The sequence below is a fragment of the Psammomys obesus genome, unplaced genomic scaffold, assembly GCF_907164565.1.
Source record: "Psammomys obesus unplaced genomic scaffold, mPsaObe1.curated_primary_1811, whole genome shotgun sequence".
Classification (NCBI taxonomy): Eukaryota; Metazoa; Chordata; class Mammalia; order Rodentia; family Muridae; genus Psammomys; species Psammomys obesus.
The window spans coordinates 9,855,182-9,877,811 of record NW_026596079.1 but is presented as its reverse complement, the minus strand read 5'-3'; the positions used below and the strand labels follow the sequence as shown (position 1 = coordinate 9,877,811).

General features: G+C 44.7%; 2 protein-coding genes across 4 annotated transcripts in view; one reads left to right on the top strand and one right to left on the bottom strand.

Annotated features, from left to right (window-relative positions):
* The window catches only part of Tg (thyroglobulin), a 185,109-nt gene that overhangs the window by 101,222 nt on the left and 61,257 nt on the right, over positions 1–22,630 (top strand). For both annotated transcript variants that reach the window (XM_055626695.1, XM_055626696.1), the window contains one exon: positions 529–731. In XM_055626695.1, coding sequence (XP_055482670.1) covers positions 529–731 — 203 coding nt within the window. The remainder of the gene's footprint in view (positions 1–528; positions 732–22,630) is intronic.
* Positions 9,387–22,630, bottom strand: part of Sla (Src like adaptor) — a 34,571-nt gene continuing 21,327 nt past the window's right edge. For both annotated transcript variants that reach the window (XM_055626699.1, XM_055626698.1), the window contains exons 3-8: positions 22,140–22,239; positions 20,768–20,854; positions 18,268–18,371; positions 15,660–15,791; positions 12,132–12,279; positions 9,387–11,206 (exon numbers count right to left, since the gene is read on the bottom strand). In XM_055626699.1, the coding sequence (XP_055482674.1) occupies positions 10,993–11,206; positions 12,132–12,279; positions 15,660–15,791; positions 18,268–18,371; positions 20,768–20,854; positions 22,140–22,239 (785 nt within the window). In that variant the 3' untranslated portion in view covers positions 9,387–10,992. The remainder of the gene's footprint in view (positions 11,207–12,131; positions 12,280–15,659; positions 15,792–18,267; positions 18,372–20,767; positions 20,855–22,139; positions 22,240–22,630) is intronic.

The window sequence follows — 22,630 nt, the reverse complement described above, 5'->3', positions numbered from 1 at the left end:
TTGTGTGTATGTGTGTCAATAATTTTGTTAAAAATGGTGCTATATCTTCAACAAATGGTTAGTAATTTCTATGATATAGGAAAGAGGCATCGTCTCAGTGGCACACTTCTAAAGCCACAGAAGATTAAGCATAAGAAAGACTGTTCTCTTTTGTCTGATCTAGCCTCTGTAGTAGGGCCTGAGCCCTCATGTGGCTTCACTGGGCTGGAACTGAAGGTGTATAGCCTCTGAGCCTCACTCCTTTGCATTCCCTGTCCACTGACAAATGAGAAAGCTATGGCTCAGAGAGCAGAGATGTTTCCAGTCTCCTGGTCAGTGAGCCCAAAGCTCAAAGATAAGGCAGATTGTATTTGATTCCAAGGCCGAAGTTCTTCTCAGTGTCCTCACTTTTGTTTGTATGTTTATGGCACTGGCCTGGGTGGACAAGAGCACAAGCCCCTCAGGGAGTCTTGTGTCTGGCATAGCATTGTGCTCATAACATCTAAAGCTATTGGGACACATAGGCTAATGGCATCCCTCCTTTTGCAGGCTCTGACGAGGTGCCTGGTAACTGGGGGCTGCTGGACCAGGTGGCAGCTCTGACCTGGGTGCAGACCCACATTGGAGCATTTGGCGGGGACCCTCAGCGTGTGACACTGGCAGCAGACCGTGGTGGGGCTGATGTGACCAGCATCCACCTTCTCATCACCAGGGCTACCAGGCTCCGGCTCTTCAAGAGGGCTCTGCTTATGGTGAGTGGCATGACTTGTTTTCAGTACTACTCAATGACTTTGGAGACTAACTGGCACAGTTGTTAGTCTTTTCTCATCCCTCATGCTGTCATAGATCCGGCTCTGGCTGTCACCCCAGGCATGTGTGGTCCAGGAGGCTAAAAGACTTCCGGACTTCTTTCCACTAATGTGGAAAACTCTACATGGCTGGGTGCCTCAATTCTCGGGATCCATATTAGGGTTAAATGTCCTAGTCAGTGAAGAAAACTCAGTACATGGGACTTTATCTCGTGGGCTGAGGTGCCTGCTGAGTGGAGATGCCACCGCTGTTGCTGTTGCTGGCTTCTGTTGTTGCTGAAGGTACAGTGATGTTGATGGTGACAAGAAGGAAGAGATGACCTAATTTGTCTACATCAGGAGCTGTTCTGCCACTGACTGGGTTCTGCTTGTATGGAGTATACGGCTGGTTCAGCCGAACTGTGTTGGATGCTGGAGGGCCATGATAAGTCAGACACACCCAAGTCCACAGGAGACCTGTGGGTTCCAGGGCAGGAGACACACACGCTTAGGGCAGATATTTTAAAGAATCAGGGAAAATTAAGAAGAATCCTCAGACAAGGATAAGGGAAGGTAACAGTGTGAAGGGGCATGGCCCTGCAGGGAATGTCTGAGAGAAAGGCTAAACATTGTGTAAGCACTAACCAGAGGCAGTACCCAGGTGACATTGGCACTGTGGGGACGGTGTGTGCAGCAGTGCCTGACTGGCGCATAGCTTGGGCTTTTCCTGTTTGTGTGGAAACTGCCCAACAGGTTTGCTTGTGCCTTTGTCAAGTTACTGGTTTGTCTTCTATTATGATCCTAGCCATTTTTAAGAGTCTGATCGGTGACACTAAAGTCATTCCCAGTGCTATTTGACCATTATTGCTGTTTGGTGCCAGAACTATTTTTATTATCTCATGTATATACTCCATACCCACTAACTGTGCTCACTTCTGCTTCATTCTGGTTTTCTCTACTCTAGGACCTCACATTTGTGGAAACATGGGATGTTCATGATTTGTGTATTTCATGTAGCATACCGTCTCTAAAGTTCACCAAGAATATGACACATTTTTATAAAATCCTTTGGTTTTAGATATGAACAATAGTTCATGGTGGGGATAGACCAATTTGTGATTCATCTACTCATCTGTCAATGGACAGCCATTATTTTCCTTTTGGCTATAGTGAGTAATACTTCTGGAGGAAAAGGGTACATCTCAGGCTTTTAAAGCAGGCAGGAAACTGGTTTGAGATCCCCTGCTGGAAAGAATTTTGAAAGTGGATTATTTCAAGCAGAGAAGTAGTGAGGAGGCCTCCAGTAACCCAAGCTAAGGAACTATGGAGGAGGTGCTGGGGAGATGATGCAATCAACATAATTCAGAACCTGTATTTAAAAAAAAAATCATAAAATTTGCATCATGTAAAAAAGTTGGATGTGGTAGTGTCCGCTTATACTACCAGCAGCAGAGAGGAGGACGCAGCCCTATCCCTGAGTCTCACTGGCCAGCCTAGCTTACTTGGCAAGCCCAAGCTAGTGTAACACCCTGCCTCAAACAATTACAATACACATCACCAACTAATGAGCAGTGCCCAAGGAATGATATCCATAGTTCTCCTTTGGCTTCCACACATGCATGCACACAATTGTACGTGCAGGCACACGCATGCATGAGCACACACACACACACAAAGTACACACAGAAACAAGGAGACACGAAGGACCACATAAACCAAAACCTTGGGCCTATTCCTCTGTAGACCTGTCTCTGCCAGTCATTCTAGACTGGATAACTGTACTCCAGCCTCATTCAGCCCTTCTGAGACCCACATCTTTGATTGTCACTGCTTGGCCATAACTGATATTTGATGGTATTGTTGCCTCTTGCCTCTTTGTCTCCCTCTTTGAGCTTCAGGGGCTTCTTTTCCTTTCTTTGGGCTTTTCCATACCTGTGCAGATGGTTTTATTCACAAAGAATAACCCCCTATCCTTTTCCCCTATTCATCATTTAAAAAAAAAAAAACATTCCAGACTTTTTGGCTCAGAACTAAGCCCTTTCTATGGTGTACCTAAACATCTCCTGTACAGCAGCTGTCCTGATTTCCACGAGTAACTGATTGCTTTCAGGGCCAAGTCAGCCCCTGCTTCATGCCTCATCTCAGGAGAGGAGGGGTTGGTGTGCCTTACCCTCCACAGGCTCAGGGCACCTGTCTCAGCACACCTGGCAGTGAGCAGGTGCTATGCAGTGAACACAGGCAGCCGGTGTGCAAGTGAATGAGCAGATTATCCAGTGTTCTCAAGGACCTGGGGATCTCTGTGAGCCACATCCTTCCCGCCATACTTTTCTTATGCTTCTTGCCGGTCGGTTCCACTTTCAAGTGAATTCACCTTGGTTGGTGAGAATGAATACCTTTCAGTTCTTGGTGTTAAACTCAGTCTTTTGTGCTCTAAGCTGACCCTGGAGTATTCCTCTTAGACCCTGTCAGCAACCAGACTCTTGTCAGGACCTTGAGATGCTCGGATGCCTTCATTAGGCCCAGAAGGCGTGCTTTGTCTCGGTAGAGTTTTAAGTGTTTGAGGGATGTCAGAAACAAATGGCAGCACATTTAAAAATAACCCTTCCGTCTGTTTTACACATTTGGAAGCAGCTTTTACAACCATTCCCAGAAGTCCTGGGGATCGTGTGAGCTTATTTAGAACTGAGCAAATAGGACTGCTTCAATACATTAGCAGTTCTTATAGTGTTCTTTACCAGCAGATGTTTGGGGGAAGGGGTGGAAGCTGCTGGTTTATTCCCAAATAAGATCTAATGTTCTCTGCAAACCTTGGTTTGGGGACTGTTTATACATCCATCCAGAGAGGCTGCTGTGCTGATGATTAATAGTCTATATTTAGTATACTGTACTTGGCAAGAATTTCACTATCTTATCTTAGATCTTCCCACTGACTGGCACAGGGTCCTTATTTTATCTGATAGCTAGAGATAAGAAATCTGAAGCTCAGAGTATTTCAGCAGCTTACCAAAGAACACAAAGCAGAGAAAGGACTTCATGAGGGATTGAGACCTACAATCAAATCATCCGTTTTCCCACATTATGGGGCTGCCCCTCCAATAACTTGGGGTTTTCTCAGCATCTAAAGGAAGTAGCACACAACTTTAATCTCAGCACTCAGGAGGCAGAGGCAAGTGGAATTCTGTGAGTTTGAGGCCAGCATATGTTAAATCACTGGAAATCTCTTGGGGCCCCAAGCCTTCCCCATCTCCCATTGTCAGAGAAAGTTTTCACTAGCAACAGGATTCCTAGTTATGGGTAATTTGCTTATGTACATCTTTGTGCCACTGTATGCCTGGTGTCTGCAGAGCTCAGAAGAGGGTCTTGGATTCCCTAGAACTGGAGTTACAGTTAACTATGAGCCATTGTATAAGTTCTGGGAATCCATACTAGGTCCTCTGGAAGAAGAGTCAGTGCTCTTAACTGCTGGGCCATCTCTCCAGCTTCCTGCTCGATTTTACATTGTTATTTTCCTAACAGGCATGATTCTCTGTTCTACCATGGATAAATACATCAATTCTTTCAGGAGTTTAATTATCTTACCAGGTTCTTGACACTTAGCATCACTTCTGGCTTCTAGTCTACAACCAGCACCCAGGAGGGTAAGAGGATGGTGACATGGTCTCACAGACTGTTGCCCGTGCTTCATGCCTGTAACATAGTAAGACTGTTCTCCTCTAGCTGGTCTCATTCTAAATTGGCCTAACTAGTCTTGAGCACAGATATTTCTGTACAGACTTCAGAATGACTTTACTGATGGCCTTTTCTAATAATCCTCCTGGGAATTTGAATATAACTACATAGAATTTAATGTATTGATTTTAGGGGTAAATCTACTTCATTATGATGTCTAGTCTTGGTCCATGATTTAGGCTAACAGCAGAACTGTAGATACAATATTTGCATGTCCTTGGATCTTTTCATAGGGTTTGAGATAGTTTTTCATGGAACTCTGTGTAATCATGAGTCAGGACCCTCAACTTGAAATGGTTTGGCTGTCATATGAATGGCATGTCAGTTTCTATGATATTTTTCTGTTGGTAAATAATTGTGTTTAGGAACAAGCTGATTCAGAAATGCCCATACCTTTAGCATTAGTTCAAATGTCTTGCCTGCTGGGTACACTGAGCTTTCTATGAGGTTTTTCTATTCATTATCTCCATTGCCTGTAGATAATGAATAGCTAGCTTTTTTTTTTTTTCTGTTCAATTGGAGCAAAGTCTCAGAAGGAGTGAAACAGAGACCCATCAGCAACGCAGCTCAGAAAACAGAGCCACTTTTTTTTTTCTTTTTGTCTGAGCGCTTTGTAAGATGAGAAGCTGGATGTCTGTTACAGTTTGAATGAAAATGGCCCCCATTAGCTTATTGGGAGTGGCATTATTTGAAAGAATTAGGAGGTGTGGCATTGTTGTAATATGTGTGGCCTTATTGGGAAAAAAAAAGTGTCACTGAAGGAGGATTTTGAGGTTTCAGGAGCTCATTCTAGGCCTAGTAGCTCACCCTCTCTTGTCTGCTGCCTGTGGATCCAGATGTAGAACTCTGAGCAACTCTCCAGCATCATGTTGGCCTGCATGCTGCCATGCGTTACCATGCTGATAATTTAAAAAATGAACTGTGAGCCAGTCCTAAAAATTGCTGTGATCATGGTATCTCTTCACAGCAATAAGATGTCTAAGACAGTATCTGTATTACACTCAGAGTATTTATTACAATTTATTCACTTTGTATCCCAGCTGTAGCTCCCTCCCTTGTCTCCTTCCAATCCTTCCCTTCCTCACTCTTCTCCTTCTGTGCCCCTTCCCCAGTCCTCCTCCCCTTCCATCTGACCCTAGCCAATCAGGTCTCATCAGGACTGGCTGCATTGTCTTCCTCTGTGGCCTGGTTGTAAGGCTGTCCCCCCTCCCTCAGGGGGAGATGATCAAAGAGCCAGCCACTGAGTTCATGTCAGAGACAGCCCCTGTTCCCCTTACTAGGAAGCTCATTTGGAGACTGAGCTGCCATGGGCTACATCTGTGCAGGGGTTCTAAGTTATCTCCATGAATGGTCCTTGGTTGGGGTATCAGTCTCGGAAAAGATCCCTTTGCCCTGAGTTTTTAGTTCTGTTGCTCTCCTGTGGAGTTCCAGGCCCTTCTACCTCCCCCTTCTTTCATAAGATTCTCTGCACTCTGCACAAAGTTTGGCTATGAGTCTCAGCATCTTCTTTAATACTTTTCTGGGTAGAGTCTTTCAGAGGCCCTCTGTGGTAGGCTTCTGTCTTGTTCCTTGTTTTCACCTTCTTCCAATTTCTATCCCATTTGCCTTTCTGAATGAGGATGGAACAGCTTACCCAGGGTCCTCCTTCTTGCTTAGCTTCTTTAGGTGCACAGATTTTAGTATGTTTATCCTATATTATATGTCTAATATCCACTTATAAGTGAGATATACCATGTGTGTCTTTCTGCTTCTGGTTCACCTCACTCAGGATGATCTATTCTAGTTTCCACCATGCATGCCTGCAAATTTCATGATTTCCTTGTTTTCAATTGCTGAGTATTATTCCATTGTGTAAATGCACCATAAATTCTGGGATTTATGTAATCCCAGAATATATAAAGAATCAAGAAATTAAACAGCAACAAATCAAGTAATTCAGTTGAAAAGTGGGGTACAGAGTTGAACAGAGAATTCTCAATAGAGAAATGTCGAGTGGCAGAGAAACACTTGAAGAAATGCTCAACATCGTTGGTCATCAGGGAAAAGCAAATCAAAACAACCCTGAGGTTTCACCTTGCACCCATCAGAATGGCTAAGATCAGAAACTCAGGTGAAAGCACATGCTGGAGAGGATGTGGAGAGGGTGGAACCCTCCTCCATTGCTGATGGGAATGTGGGCTTGTGCAACCACTTTAGAAGTCAATCTGGTGCTTTCTCAGAAAATTGAGAATGGTGCTGCCTCAAGATCCAGCTATCCAAAATATACTCAAGTATACAGCAAGGACATTTGCTCAAACATGTTCGTAGCAGCCTGTTCATAATAGCCAGAGTGTGAAGGCAATGCAGATATCCCTAATTTGAGGAATGGATGCAGAAATTGTGGTGCATTTACACAACGGAGTGCTTGTTTCTAATGGAGGCTTCTCTGCTATCCCAATGGCCTAATCCTCATCATCAGGGCTGAGTCTGAGCAATGGAAAGGTGTAGAAATCAGAGGGCTGGAGAGAGAGGAACAACCCTGTTGGTTCACAGCTTGTGCTGAAGGTCCTCAGCGGATCTCACCCTGGAGACTCACTGCACTCATGTTTATTCTCTATCTTTCTTGAGTATGTTGGCTAAGGCTTTGATATTCATCCCACTCATTACATGCTACATATTAAATTTCTCTGTAAAATCTACCTTGTGGCTTATGTTTGTTTGTTTGTTTTTGGAGACAGGTTTTCCTTGTGTAGCCTTAGCTATCTTGGATTTGCTTTGTAGACTGTCTCAGTCTTTGTTTTCTGAGACATACTGTACTTGAAGCAATAGAGTCCCCTCTTGCTATTTTTTCAGCTGCACCTCAAAAATTTTGAAAACTACATGATTCCATTGTTCTCTAAGCACTTCATTTTCTGCACAATTTTTCTCTTTATCTAAAAATTCTTTAAGAATGTAGATTCATGGAATTTTTTCTCATTGTCTTTCAAGGTGGCCCCCAATGCATCTCTAATGGTTGTTTAATACGTTTTAATACATTACATAGACAGTATCATTTTCAGTTTGTAAGCCATCCTCCTTCTCCTTGGACTGCTTTTTCTGTAAGAAGTGTTATGTAATCGATTCTCATCTTACACATTATTTTTGCTTCAGCAGGTAGCAAAAGTTTTTCTTGTGTTCATTTATCTCCACAAAAAAAAAAAAAAAAAAAAAAAAAAAAAAAAAAAAGATTGCACACATTCACCTGGCCCAGCTGAATCTAATGATTAAAAAAAAGTCTCATAGATGCGCCTGTGCCTTCCTCTACAGAACCCCTTCCAGACAGGACCCATCTTCCACAGCTCCCTTTCCAAGCAGAATGTGGGCAGAACATCTATCGCTTCTTGGGTGCCCTCTTTACTTTTAGGCTGTGCTCCATTAGAACAAGTGTGATGCTGGAATTTTGAAAAGTCAGCGTCCATCTAGCATCCAGCTGATTTATCAAAGGACCTAGTGAACAGTTGTCACTCTACTACTTAAACTGCCTCCCTCTTTTAGCCAGGCTAAGCTCTGCCTCTTCAGGTGCCGTAGATTCTTCCCTCTGGATGACGCTTCTGTTGCTGCTTTCGCTCAGGCTCAGTCATGGAGTCCTTTGGTCTCTTGGAGCCTTATGCTGCAGACTTGCTCAAGCTTGCAGGACTTCCCTGCTGACCTGTTGCCTGTGTTTACTAGATCTTTGCACAACTATCTGTTGTTCCTGCCTCAGCATCCACCTAAAGTTGTGGCTCCATAGAAGCTGCTATTTTCTATATACCAACCCCCCCTTCCTCAGAAACTGTCTCTTTACTAATGGCATCTTGCTCTGTGACATCAGAGAGAGATCTCCACAACCACAAGTCTAGGCAGTTAAGTCGAACAGGTGTCAGATAACATTTGTGGAAAGAAATTCTCAGAAGATTGAGTAGCTCAAATACCACAAATGATGTGAAGATAGCTATCTTGTTGTTTTTGAGAAATCCATTCTCCCTCTTGAACCCTTCTATCCTTACTTACATGAAGTGAGACAGAGACCCCAGCCAGAACAGTAGCTCTTGCTAGCCTTTGTGCTTGGCCTTCCAGTTAAACTCTTCATTGAAAACCAGAAGCTGTAAAATCCTGAGAGACATTTTCATGCTTCTTACCTATGGGTCTATAAAAGTATCTTTTATTCACCTGGCACAATTGTCATCTCCAAGGCTTACTGCCTGTCTGCTAACCAAAGCCTAGTCCTGAAAGATTCTAGCCTTCATACAATCTAATCTAGGCCTAGAATGTTTTCATCCTCTGAAATTTACTGTTGAATATGTTCACCCTTTCTAGTTATTTTTTTTTTCTGAGTTCTGGCTGCCTGGTTCAATTCAGCTGTTCTGGCTCACAACACTTCTCCAAGCTGACTGATTCAAACTAGCTTCTTTCAGCTTCTAACTAAATTGCACTGCCTGGCCTCAAACCAATGCTAGAAATCTGTTCTAATCTTCTGGCTCCTTCTCATTCTCTGGTTTGTTCTGTCTTCACCTGTGTCTAGCTTGTTCTCTCATTAACCTGTTTCTATAAAACTTTCCCAGTAAAACTGGGAAAACTCTCCCTGCCTTTCTGCAGTGCTCTTCCCTAAGTCACCTCTTTTTTCTCTCCCTTATTGTGAGAGTTGAACATATCCTATTCTGTCCAATCTTTCTCTGATTCTTCACTCTGTCTGCTTCTAATTTAGAAGTCACTTTCTAACATGGGTGCTTTTTTCTACAAACTAACTTTACCTTCATTGTTTGGGATGAAAGGTGTGTGCTAAGGGCATGCCTGTGTTCCAGACAGAGTAGCCATGTTGCTGGATTGAAATCCCTCTACATCAAATCCATTCTCATCCAAGGTTAAATAAGTATTAGTTTTACTTTAATCAGGAATAAATACATGATTGGGCAAAATGTAATGCTTCCCGCTTAGAAGTACCCCCAAGTACTACTGAAAGTTCCATTCACATTGACCACAGCAGAAATAGCACAGAAGATAATGAGCAGACACATATCAGGAACCAGAGATTATGGCCTTATAGCACAAGTCACTGACCTTGTGTGGCATTTGTTTCTAACACACTGGCCAGTCTCTTTGGGTGAGACCTAGGAGACCCCACTGGATCTGACAATACATAAAGTCATGTCAATGCATATGTGTTTGCCATCTGCAGGATAAGCCCAGGTATGTGGAATACATGTAATGGATAACAAATCCCACCTGTATTTGTATTTGTCTTATGGAGAATCCTTGTGATAAACAGGGAGGAATGAGCCATGGCTATCCCGGTTCCCATCTCAACAAGATATGGGTATGAGACTGGATGAAGGCTTCTCTTTCCTAAGTGCCTTGTGAGCTCTCTCTTACCACTTACACTCACATATGGCAGCATTCAGCTTCTCCAGCCCCCTTTTCCCAGAAAGGGGCATTCTTATTCATGCAGATGCCAGCCCTTCTTAGGAAAAATATACAGGAAAAAGTAAGCCTTTAAAGCTGATCATTTTCCTTGAAAAACAAACAAACAAACAAACAAAACCCATAAGCAGTCTAATCTACTTGGTCCACCAGTCCTTGTATTCCTGGTAGATCCATGGGAACAAGAGCCCCTTGGGTAACCTTCACTTGTCCTCAGCCCATTGTAACTGTAAAGGTCCCTCCTGTTTCACATTCACTGTTACACCTTGTTATTCTTCTTGTCTGTCTGCATCCTTTAAAGCCCAGCATTAAAGGATGCTATTCATGGTTCTTTTAATCATGTTTGACCTCAGCACAGTTCTTTACCCATGCTTCTTCCATTAGGCATGAGAAATAGGGGTTCTAAAACAACACAGGACCCCAGCATCTGGGGGAGGCAAGACTGTCTATCCCAGAAGCTTGTGCATTAGGGCTTCCTCCTCTCTTTCCCAGTTGCCCTATACTCCCATGTGACTTAACTTGACCATCTACTCCTGTCCAAATGGCTTTGGTCCACCTGAATGCTGAAGATTCCACTTGGTTCAGAGCTGTAAGTCCTTCTGGATAGTGTTTAGTGTCACTGGTTCCTTAGAAAGAGAGAAGACATAGCCCAAAGTTCTCACTGGGCCTTTAAAGGTAGCTTTGCTTCAGATAGAGGTCACTCTGCAGACCTAACAAGGCCATCTTGCCCATGCTCTTTCTCAGGTGGATGCTCTCCATGGGGTCTCAGAGAGGGGCCATTGGGACTGAGAGCTGGAGTCAGTTTCCACACACTCTTGCAAGATTGTTCTGTCTTGCATACACACACTCATGTACCCACAGCTCTTTGAAGCACTGCCCCATTACACCATGATCAAAATGTGATGTGGCTCCACAATACTGATCAGACAACAGTTCCTCTGATTAGTAGGTAAAGGCAGTCTCTGTGTGACTTCCTTTGGTAACAGGAAGACATGAGGTGACCACTGAGTAGAGAACTCCATCTTCCATAAGACCCCAGGTCACAGTCAAAGCCTTTGTCTTTTGTGTACCAGCCAGGGCACTAATCTTCAAAGTACTGAGGTGCTGCAAAGAAGGAGCTCTTGCGTTTGCTCCCAGTGTACATTAGGGAGAGACTCTTCTTCTTCCGGTCGAAGGAGCTAGTGTCATCTCCAGTCAGGGACAGGTAGGATGCAATGCTTTCCCGAAGGCCATAGCTGAAAAGGGATTCATCCACTCTGAGTGGGTTCTCTGCTCCCTCTGGATCTTCCTGTGATCTGTGTGTTGAAATACAGACAGAGAAAGAAAAAGAAAAGAGGGGTGTTGAGCAAAGTAGGCGATGGGGATAAAGAATATGAAAAGGAAGAAATGAGAAACAGAAGAGCAGGAAGAAAGAGAGGAAGAAGAGGAAGGAGAGAAAGAAAGTGAAGAGGTTAGTTTTTCACTAAAGCTATTTGAATTCCGTGTTTTGAGTTTGTGGGCTGTATCCTCTGGAAGCCACCATTTCCTTGTGTGGCTTAAACTTTCCACGATACATCTTAATGAATATTCTTTCTGGTATTTAAAAGAAATGATCATTTCATTCATGTCTCAGGCAATTCTGATCTCTGATTTGCTTTAAATTAACTGATGAGTTACCTGGATCCCTGCTCAATTAGTGAGACGACCACTGATAACAGCCCACAAGCACATACCTGGAAACTCATTCGCTAATGATGGAATTAATAGAAAAACTAGTAGAAGAACTTTTTTTCCTTTCTCCCTCAGAGAGAATGAGTTATCTTAAGATTTGGGAAGAATGTTTAAACTTTGTGAATAGACTTTAAATATTAAATATATGCCAGATTTATTTGTGTGTTACTGTCATAGATTATAATGATTAGAACTGGGTGAAGTGTTTCTGTTAAAAATTTTTTTTAAATGTGATGATCATATTGACAATGAACTTGGGAAATGTTTGAGGCTCCCCAAAACTGGAGACACTATATGCTACATGACACCCAAGGCTGTATTCCCAAAATTTAGAGGCTGCCCTTGCTCATGGTGTCTACAGGGTTTCAGTAGGGCCTAGTGCTTGCTTATAAATTTTTTTGTGCCAGGATCACCCACTATCTGGTACCCATATGTATTTATGGAGGGCACACACATATGCAAGCACACACACACACACACACACACACACACACTCACACACACACCTACCTGGATACCCTCTTCCAATCAAAGGTCTTCTGTCGTAAGGTGACATGTGAACCAGGGGTGGTACAAGGTGATGGATGAGCTGTTGGAGCAGGTGTATTCTGTGCCAGGCAGGGTGTGGTGAGCACACAGCATAGACCATCAGCCACCTCTGTGGATGGAAGTACATAACAGTCAGAGATCCAGGCATGACATAGACAGTGTGGAAAACAAATCAAAGATCCATTACACTACAGACCCATAGTATTTGTCATGGGGAAACAGAGGCCAAGGTGTTGGGCTATGGGGGTTCACCAGTGTTGCTATGCCCCGAAAGATATAAACTCTAGGCTTACATTAACATGGACAGAAAGCAGATGTGGGATCATAGTCCAACAAACTTGGGTTTGTGCTACAGCTTTGCTTTAATGGTGAGTTACCGCAAGCATCTCTGAGCCTTGCTCTCCTCAATTGCAGAAGGGAGAGAAGGAGAAGACATAAGAAAACAGCAGGCCAAGACCCACCTGAGAGCAGAGTTCCACACTAGGCAGAATTTCTTGTAACTACACCTGCCTAGGTCAGAGCATGGAGCCATGTCCTAGTGCGCAGGCACCCCCAAAGCATAGTTAGCCATGTCCAGAGCAGGAGTACAAATGAAGCAAGAAAAACATAAGGAACAGGAGAAGGACAGAAAGATTGAGAGAGTGAAACAAAGAAGGAGAGAGAAGACAGGTGAAAAAGCAGAAACAATATAAAAGACACAGGAAGAGGGAGGAGAAAGCTAAAAGGCAGGGCAGAGAAAGTGAGCAATGAGAGAATTAAAGAAAACCTTCTGACCCTACACACACCGTAGAAGCAAAATAAAAGTGCAGTAAACCCACTATTGTTCCCCTCCACTGATGTACAATATCTAGCATGTTGGGCTTCATCTCTCCCAGAACAGCAGGATATAACCCCAGTGAGTTCCAAGCCTTTCTGGCCCATGCATCATGTGAAACACAGATGCTGTTGGCCCAGGTACCTCTGCACTAAGGACTCAGTGCCTCCTTACTCAGGTCAAGGGCTTCAGTCCTGGGGAGATTCAGAAGCCTAAGATGTCAGACATATAGTACATTTCCAGCAGAGGCCAGGTATCCTGGCCTCAATCCACCCGTCCTTGGGCTTTAGAGAGTATCTACATCCTTGGTGGCCTCTTTTCATCTGATCTGTGGCTCTTTGGGGTGTCCTTGCCCAATAATAAAAGGAAACTTTCTGGGGAAGCAAACAGCCTACTAGAGGGTAGCCAACCCCACCCCTACTCCTGGTTTCCAAGTGGACAGCGTGCTAATCCGAAAGGTCACCCACATAGACACAGGTGCCAAAGTTGGGGACGAGCTTCGCTGGATGTGCATCTGGAACAGTGAGTGATCTGTTGGGGCTAGAGGTGTTCTTAGGTTTCTTAGGTGTTCATAGGTTTCTCAGATAATGAGGGAGGGCACAAGGCAGGCCTAGAAACATCTCAGTCCTGCTGCATGGCAAGACGCATTCTGGACGTGTTCTGCTTTAGATCCACTCACACATGGAGTGAAAAAAGTCACACAAGCCAGTGAGCCAAAGGCTGAGCTGGCCTCACCCAGTTCATCTCACTGAGGCTCTGTCTGAACTTCATGCCATTAGTAGTTTTATACTTGGGATATGGAACAAAACAAGAAAATGTGTGCAACATTCCTGAGCCCCTGACTCAGAACCAGTGCCCTATGCCAAGAGTAGTGCATGGCTTTGAATAGAAAATAAGTAAACTTGCCCTGCCTGTTGCCTGTAATACACCATCTAATTCACTCTGGCCCCAGCAACTCTGTTCTTGATCCCATGCAGTGAGATCTCAGATGATATACAGGAAGCAGTCAGGTTCCCAGACCCTCACCAGTTTGGCAAAGATAAGCCTCTGGCTGTAGCCCTTCAGCCCAAATGATGGTCAGGAGTGTCTCTCAGGAAGGCACTAGTTCTGTATCAGCTTAATGTCCTGCCTGTAGTGCAGAAGCTCAGGAGGAGGTGGGTATGCCTAGCCCAGCAGTATGTGACCTCCCAGTCATGAGAGCTCTAGAGAGTGGCATCAGCTTTATATTTGCTATTGTCTATGCAAAACTTCTGGTCAGCACACTCCTTGTTATTAAAAGTCAAATACCACAAACAACCTTTCGGCATAAGTAGGTGAAGCCCAGGACACCCTTCCTCTTTCATTTTCAGCTAGATCTTAGTTTTGAGGCCATCACAGAAGTGATACTTGTAATTATTTTGCAACCGTTGGACTATATTAGACACTGAACACAGACCATTGTCTTTAGCAGTCATGCAATGCCCTGCAGGAGGATGTGCCCACCCCCTTTAGTGAGCAAGAGGTAAAGGCCAACATCCTTCAACATCCCTCAAACAACTTAGCTTCAGCACACACCTGCCTCTCCCAGCAGCTATTGCTCAATACCTGCTGTTTCCCGTAGGTCAGAGGTGTCATCTATGGGTTCCTTTCTCCTTGCAATGCCCTTTGCTTCTTGAGCTCAAGACCCTAAATTCTAAAGAATGCAAGTCAAGGATCCTAAAGAATGTAAGGGCAAGGGCAAGCATCTTCAAGGGGAGGAGACAAGGAGGAAGGGGCTGAAGGAAAGCAGTTGCTATTCTGTAGCTGCTCATGGCTGAGTGCTAGGCTCTCTGTTCAACACTTTCCACATTTTAGCTCTACAAATTTGTGCACTGACAGGTAGGAACAATTAGCATCCTCTTTGCATAGGGAGAAAGTGAGACAGGAAGAGTCACATAGCCCCAGGTGCACAACTGTCACCCAGCAGACATGGAATATAGAGCAGAGGACCAGAGCCTGTCTTTGGAAACCTAGCCAACTGCTAATCTTTTCTGGCCCACAGACCATGATTCTAACAAGAAGGTTGGAATTTGGGGCTCCTCAGAATACAGCATAGCTTACTGACAGCACTTTATTTTCACAAGCCATGCGATGTTCTGGCATCTGGGGGATCCTCTACAACATGGTCAGCCTAGAGGACATATTCTTCTTCAAGATGCCTCGCCCTATCTTGTTGTTGGCCAAGATAGACAAGACAATTAGCTGATTAAAGTGATAGGGAGAAAAAGACAGCAGCATGCTATGGGGAAAGGAAAATGGCTGCTCATCCTACTGCTATGGCTTCCTCACAGAAGTGGGGAGAGGTTGGCCTTGAAGGTTGAAAAAGTTGTGACAAGCAGCAAAAGGGGAGAGTCATATATCAGAACAATGCTGCAGAGACTCCCTAAACAGACAAACACTTTAAAGAGAGACAAAGCGTCTAGAGTATCTGGTTGTGGCTATGGTATGTTTTGTTGGCACAGGGAGGATATTCTGCTAGCCAGGCAGCATGCACAGGTGTTCTTGTTTAGCCTGAGGCAATGAACTAGCACGTGAGGATGACAGCATGGGTAGGAGAAAATCAACACCTTTTCTCAGGGACTTGCGTGGGCCACCTAGCAAATACTATCAAGCAGCTATACACAGAGCTCGCCCCAGTGACCCTGGCGGCTTCTTACCAGAATAATGAGTCACCAGGTCCTCCAGACACTGGAAGGTGAGCCTTGGCGAGATGTAGTACCAGTTGTTCGGCAGGCGGAAGATGCGGTAATGCTTCACCTGCCTGTGTCTTACTGACAGCGAGTAGAAACCTGCAAAGGGGATGGCGGGGGTCAGGGTAGCCATAGGGTCCACTTAAGGGTAACAGGCTGCCTCACTCTGTCTTTTAGGTTGATTCACTGCAGTTCTTCTACATGTGACTTGATCTGCCCTAAAGGAGGGTGGCCTTTCCTCTCCCCCCCCACCCCCCATTTTAGGTAAACTCTGAGATCCCCTGCATTTGATTAGGGAAGATACCCTCTCAGTGGCCCATGCGCCCTTCCCCAGTGTATGCTGAGATGTTTTAAGTGTTGTCCCCTCCACCTCCTGTTATCCCCAGTGTCAAAACTACACTATATGTCAGGGAAGGGAGCCCATAGTTCTTCACCCTTCATGCTCCCTGCTCCTTGATTTAAGCAGATTTTCTTAGAAACTTTTCTTAGCAAGCATCAGTCACTTAGAAATCTGTGAAAGACACAATCTCTCCTTCAGCATCATCAGTGAACGAGAATCCCTGGCAGGTCCCATCATCTCTTGTAGCCTTAGTGTCCCCAAAGTGGAAAGTAAGACCCTTGAGTTTAAGTCATGTTTTAGTCTCTCCCTCCCCTGCTCGAACCTTTGGCTTTCAGGAAGTGTGAATCGCCCTGGAGGTAGTGAGAGAGGAAGGTACTGCCCTCTCTCAGTCTGCACTTCCAGTAAAGGCCTGGGAACAATCATCCCTGAATATTGTATAGAGGGAGACATGGAGGCTCAGGACCCTGCAACAGATGTGTCCAGAGTCCAGGGAGATGACAAGTCTGAGTACAGGCCTCAATCTTGACCTCCTGACCACCACTAGTGGCATGTATATCTAGTTGCACACCAGTGCTGGTTTTGGGATCACCCACCATGTGACTTCTTGTCAAGATAACAAGAGCTAGAAGTGTGGCAAGCAGGTCTGCCTTGGCAAGCAGACCATCAGAACTGTGCATAGCCAATGGGAAGGGCCTGCTTCCTGCCTCTACCTTCTACAAGTCTGTCTGAGGACTGAGGATGGAGTGATTTGGGTATGAGCTGTGATGTTCTGGGTCCTCCATCTCCTTGGTCATGTTAATCTTGGTGGCTTTAAATATTCTGTGTGGAGACCTGGAACCTACATATGTCTTCTGTCTCTTTGATGCTCTGAGATATGCAGGCTTTGGAGAGAAAATTGTTCTGGGACATCTATGGTTACATATTAGAGTCCCTGTTTCCAGAGAGCTGAGTGACAGCTCAGCATCAAGTGGACCCTGGTCCTTAACAGGTCCTGGGGAAAACTCATGGACACCATGTTTTCTCTCCTGTGAAGGAGAAACAGGCTGAGAACTTGAATATGTTTCCTCTATTTAAAAAGGCCTCACCCTAGACAAAGAACTACAAGCAACAAAGGATTGCCAGGAGTGGGAGAAATAGTCCCCCCAGTGAAGGTTATCCAATACTAAATTGTCAGCCCTGAAAACCTATGTACCAGTAACATTATATAGTCTGAGCAGATTGTACTTAGGTATTTAGGAATATATGTGTACATACATATATGTACATATAATAAGAATTACAGAAAAAGAGACCATGAATTTGAAAGAGATCAAGGAGGTGGTGCATGTAAAGGTTTGGAGGGAAGAAATGGAAGGAGAAGTAATGTAATTACATGTTACTCTAAAAAAAAACCTTTAAATTTTTTAAGTGGCAAAAACAATAATAATAAAGAGAAATAATGAGTTCAGCAATTCATAGATGGTCTATAAGATATATACAAGCTATCCCTAAACTCTACAAGATACCTTCTGATGGCCAGAGCTTTTCCTTGGTGAATCATTCTTTACCATAAATTTTTCTATGAAGTAGCTTTTTACACAGGGTACCTTAAGTTGGAAAAAAGGAGTAGGCTGGGCATGAGAGGGTACTGTGAAGTATTTGGGTCCTGTATTTTAAAACCCTGGGAGCATAAAGGCCAGGAGAGGAGTACTCTCACAGACTAACACCCTGACATGGGTGAAAGAAGGCTAAAAGAGAGGAGGCACCCACCTAGGAGTTCAGGGCTGACATTACTCCCCTGCTTGGAGAAGGGTGACAAGGGCTTTGTCATTTCTCTTTTTACTGACACAGGAAGTCCTAACGATCTTCTCACACCTGCTTGCCTTATTCTCTGAGATGCCCCATTTTGCCCTAGGACAAAGGTGACTGCTGTTCAGGGCCTATGCACATCGAGAACACCATGTATACTCCATCTGAGTCTCACAAATAAGCAAACTGAGCTCAGAGAAGTAAGCATCTCAGGGACAGAGCTGGTGAGTACAGGCCAGCCTGATGCTGCTCAGGCCTGCCTTTCACATCATGTGATGGAACTGTGGCCTGCCCTATCTCTATCCTCCCACTCTCAAGTCACCAAGGAGCTGACCTCAAGCCCAGGTCTATTTATGTGCTTGTGGGAGAAGAGGAACAGACCCAGAGCAAGGCAGTGAGAACAAAATGTGCTGTGTGGCCACAGGGTTAAAAAATAAAAAGGCTCACCTTTCTTTGTTTCACTCTCTCTGATCATGAAGGAACCAATCTTTGTGTCTGGCAGCTGCAGCAGTTCCTCAGCCTTGTCCCTGCCCAGTCCTTCAAACAGCCAGCTAGGAGTGAAGAGGATAGCTTTTAGTGGCCACAAGAAATAAAGACAGGCTAACACAAGAGTAAACACAAAGTGGAAGGCCGATTGTCAGAAAGCTACCAGAATTACATGAGGAGGAAAATCATCCATTAATTCTGCAATCTTTCAAACAAAGTGTCCTGAGTAGCTGTTTGTGCCCAATGTTAGGTGAGCAATGACTAAAAATGTGCCCTGCTTCTCGGCACTGACTAAAGCAGGCTCTGATCTTGTCACATCAGGTGTGTACACTATGTGACATTGGCCTGTGCCAACCATGTCTGTGCAACCTCTACACTCTGCCAAGCCAACACTACCAACATTGTGCTGTTATATTTTCTTATGGTGTTCGGGACATCATTCTCGGTATAGGTTTGGGAATGACAGAGTGGACAGGTGGTCCTGCTCCTAAGCAAGTGGCACTCTCTCCTGCCGCTGCTTTTCATGTTTAGGCATAATTGCCATTGGGTGTTTGTATGTTTCTCACTGTTTTCACGTAACGGTGAGAATGGATAACTGTTATACTACACAGTCAGCCAACTGAGGAACAAGGACTGCTTCCACAGTACAGTGACACACAGGGTGCTCATAGGAGGACACTCTGCACTAGAAAAACCTGGGTCCAGATTCAGTGGCCTCTGATTACTCTTCATATTGGGCTCTGCCTGCCTCCTGCAAGGTGTGGGGGGGGTTATTAATAGGTGGCCAGCATATGCCTCATGTAACAGGTGCTGTGTTTTGGAGAAAGGACTGTTAACTGGCTGTTAATCTCCACGTCTAACTCAGCCTGTGAAGAACAGTAATGCTTCAGTCTTGCTGGCTTCATTATTTGACAAGGCACACACAGGCTGGGTTGAAGCAGGCAGGCTGGGCACCCCTGAACTCCAGGCTCCAGGACACAGGTACAGAAGTAATTTCACGGGCTAAGCATCAAGATCACTTTCTTTGTTATGACCACTTTATGCCCTATTTTCAGATTTTCCAGCTATGCCCAAGAAGATACACGATGTATTAGTTTTAATGTATATGGCAAAAGTTTGTATACCCAAGCCCTTTGCAAAGTCCTACACAGAACTGTAAAAATAAGACAATAGCATGATCCATGTAGGGATATGAATTCTTTTAGTATATTGTATATTGCTACTGTATTAATTATGTGAAGGCACACCCTCACCTAGATCTCCGAAATGGGCAAGATTTCCTCTCTGGCACAAAAGAGGAGCATGAGGACTAGACTGATTGGGTAGTGTATCCAAGTTATTAGTAGAGAGAGCAAAATTGTGTGTTCTGAGGGGGTAAGCAATGCTTTAGCCATTCTGGTGTGCTTTCTTTCTTTCATTTCTGTGTTTTGGGAAATGCTAGCACATCTATTAGCTGGACTACCTGATAGGGCCAGGGTCACATGACTCGTGGAGCTTCTCACCACCTCTGCCTCTATAACTTCTTTCAATGTGAAGGAACATGTTAGTTAAGCAAACACAACAGAGCCTGTGTTTTATAAGCAATGTCTAACTCCAGGCTTGTTGGACATGACTCTCGCAGCAGATACTTCTGTTCACCCTCCCCACTGTGAGCACGTGTGATTAGGAGCACCAATGGTGGAATCAAGAACTCGAATGTCTTCTTCCCAGTGGAAGCCTAGGGAGTCTGTCAGATTCTTAACCATATGAACAGTGGTTGCTTCCTTAATGCTTCCCCTCTGCTATGCGTGTCTGAGCTGAGGTTGGGCCTGTGTAGTTTCATAGAGGAGGGGCCTGTGGCTTGGCAAGGCTACACCACATTCCCAAAACTCCTCCATAGAAAAAGGGAAGTGCAAGTGTTAGTTTAGTAGTGCCAAAGCCCACTGAAGCCTCCTGGGATGAGGCCTCTACCTGGCTGCAGGAGCAAAGAGCCCAGTGTGCTGACTGCTCCCCAGCCAGTGGCTGCCTTTAGTCAGGAACACAGCCAATGCTTACAGAAGTGTGCTCCCTGTATTGTTCAGCATCCACCTCATTTCGGGAACTTCTACTCCAGCAGCATGATTCTGTATTATTACCCCCCATCATGCTATACTGTGATCCATAATCTCATGGTCTGGAAGTGACAGAGGCAAGATTTGAACCCACACTGACTTTTAGCCACTGAACCAAGGCTGCTTCCCAGACACAGTACTGAAGCACTCAGGTCTAAGTATTACCTGTGGCTGAGAAAGAATGTCCAGCTTGCTTCATTTTACCGCTGGGGAATCAAGTCCCAGAAAGTAGAAAGGATTAGCCCCGAGCTGGGGTAAAATAATTCATTTAAGTGATGCCTTGATTCCACTATATAGTGCTGGAGCCACTTTATCGCCCGAGTCACCCGTACACATTATGACAAAATGATGTCATTCAGATGTATACTTACCCATGGTACACTCTGGCCACACATATCCCCGGAATATAACTTTCCCGGCCAGTGCTGAGAGAAATGGCTTTCCACCAGCCCCCTTCACTATCAGGACAAAGCAGAGAGAGAAATGAGCATGGGTAAATGGCCAAGCCAAGGATGTGTGGTCATCAAAGTAGCTCACTGAAACTAGAGACATTCCTCTTTCAAGATCTGTCATCACCACTTAGACCTGCATTTTGCCAGTTGAAAGTGTAGGCTTCTTGTGTGTGCATGTGTGTCACATGTTGTGGGTGTCACATGGATGCATGTGAACGCCAGAAGTGGACCTTGGGTGTCATTTAGGAATGCTGTCTACCTTGTTTTATTTTTAGCTTATGGTATGTGTTCCTGTGTGTGTATTTGTGCTTGTGAATGATGTTGGAGATAGGGCATGTGCTTGCCACAACATGCATGAAGAAATCAGAGGACAACTCGGTGTAGTTATTTCTCTCCTTTTACCTTTACATGGGTCTGGGAGGTTGAACTTAGGTCATCAGGTCAGCAAGCACCTTTACATGCTGAGCCATCAGGCTGGCCTCAACCTTGTTTTTAGAGATAGGGACTCTCAGTAGCTTGGAAGTTAGTAAATAAGCGAGGCTGGCTGGCCAGCAGCAGCCTGATGTTTTCTTCTCAGCACTGAGATTTTAGGTGTGCACTATCATGCCTAGCTTTTTTTTTTGGGGGGGGGGGGTTCTGAGGGCTGGCCTCAGTTCCCCATGCTTACATGGCAAACATTTTGCCAATAGAACTCTCTCGCTCTCTCCAGCCCAAAAGTTTAGCTTTTAAAGCCTATACAGCCAACAGATATCACTCACCGCAAGCTGCCTGAGAACCTGCCCTCACAATGACAGTGACACCTTTGGGGGACCATCAGTTCATTTCCTCAGCTGATATGCACCGTTGAAGAGTTTCAAAGACAAAAGCTTCCTCTAGTGGTTTATTCCTTCAAGTATAACCAAACATCCATTTGCATGTCTCGATCACTGAGACTAAATCAAAGGATGCAGAGCCCTTAGTTTTGCCGTAGGCTATTTTTGGGATCATACTTAAAGATGATGGCAAGAATAAAAGCACTGATATCGCCTACAGTGTTTTTGGATTCTGCATTTCCTTCCCAGCATGCCCTAGTGAATAAAATCATCCTGCATATTTGGATAGTAAGCTACTTCTGCCACTGGAGGCTGTAAGGTCCTGGGAGTACTTGAATGGCAGGTCACAGCAGGAACCAAATTTCTCACCATACGGTAGGACCAACACCTGTGTAGAGCTAAACAACTGACACTATCTGGAAATCTGATGGCGTTTGTCATGTTTAGGGGATTATATATGTTTTGAAAGGCTCACTCACTCAGAAATCACACGCAGTTTCTCCCCTCTCCGGAATATTGGGGGGCTGATGTCAGGAGATGGGTAGTCATTCAGCACAGCCAGGAAGTCGCTCTCAAGTCCTAGGAGGCAAAGCGGAGACTTTTGACTGACCAGGCACAGAAAGCATTTGGGAATAAGGAGAGATGAAGCTGCTGGGTTTCCCCCGCCTCTGGAGCAGTGGTTTTCAACCTGTGAGTTGTAGCCCCTTTGGGAGCTGCATATCAGCTATCCTGCATATCAGATATTTATATTACAATTCGTATCAGTAGCAAAATTACAGTTATGAAGTAGCCACACAAATAGTTTCATCGTTGAGAGTCTTTACAGCATGAGGAACTGTATTAAAGTGTTGCAGCTTTAGGAAGGTTGAGAACCACTGCTCTGCAGCCCCCTCCTTTGTGCTTGGAAAACTCTGCTTCCACCCACCCAGGGTTCCAGGTCTCTTCCCCATGGGTGGCCTTAAGGTAGGCC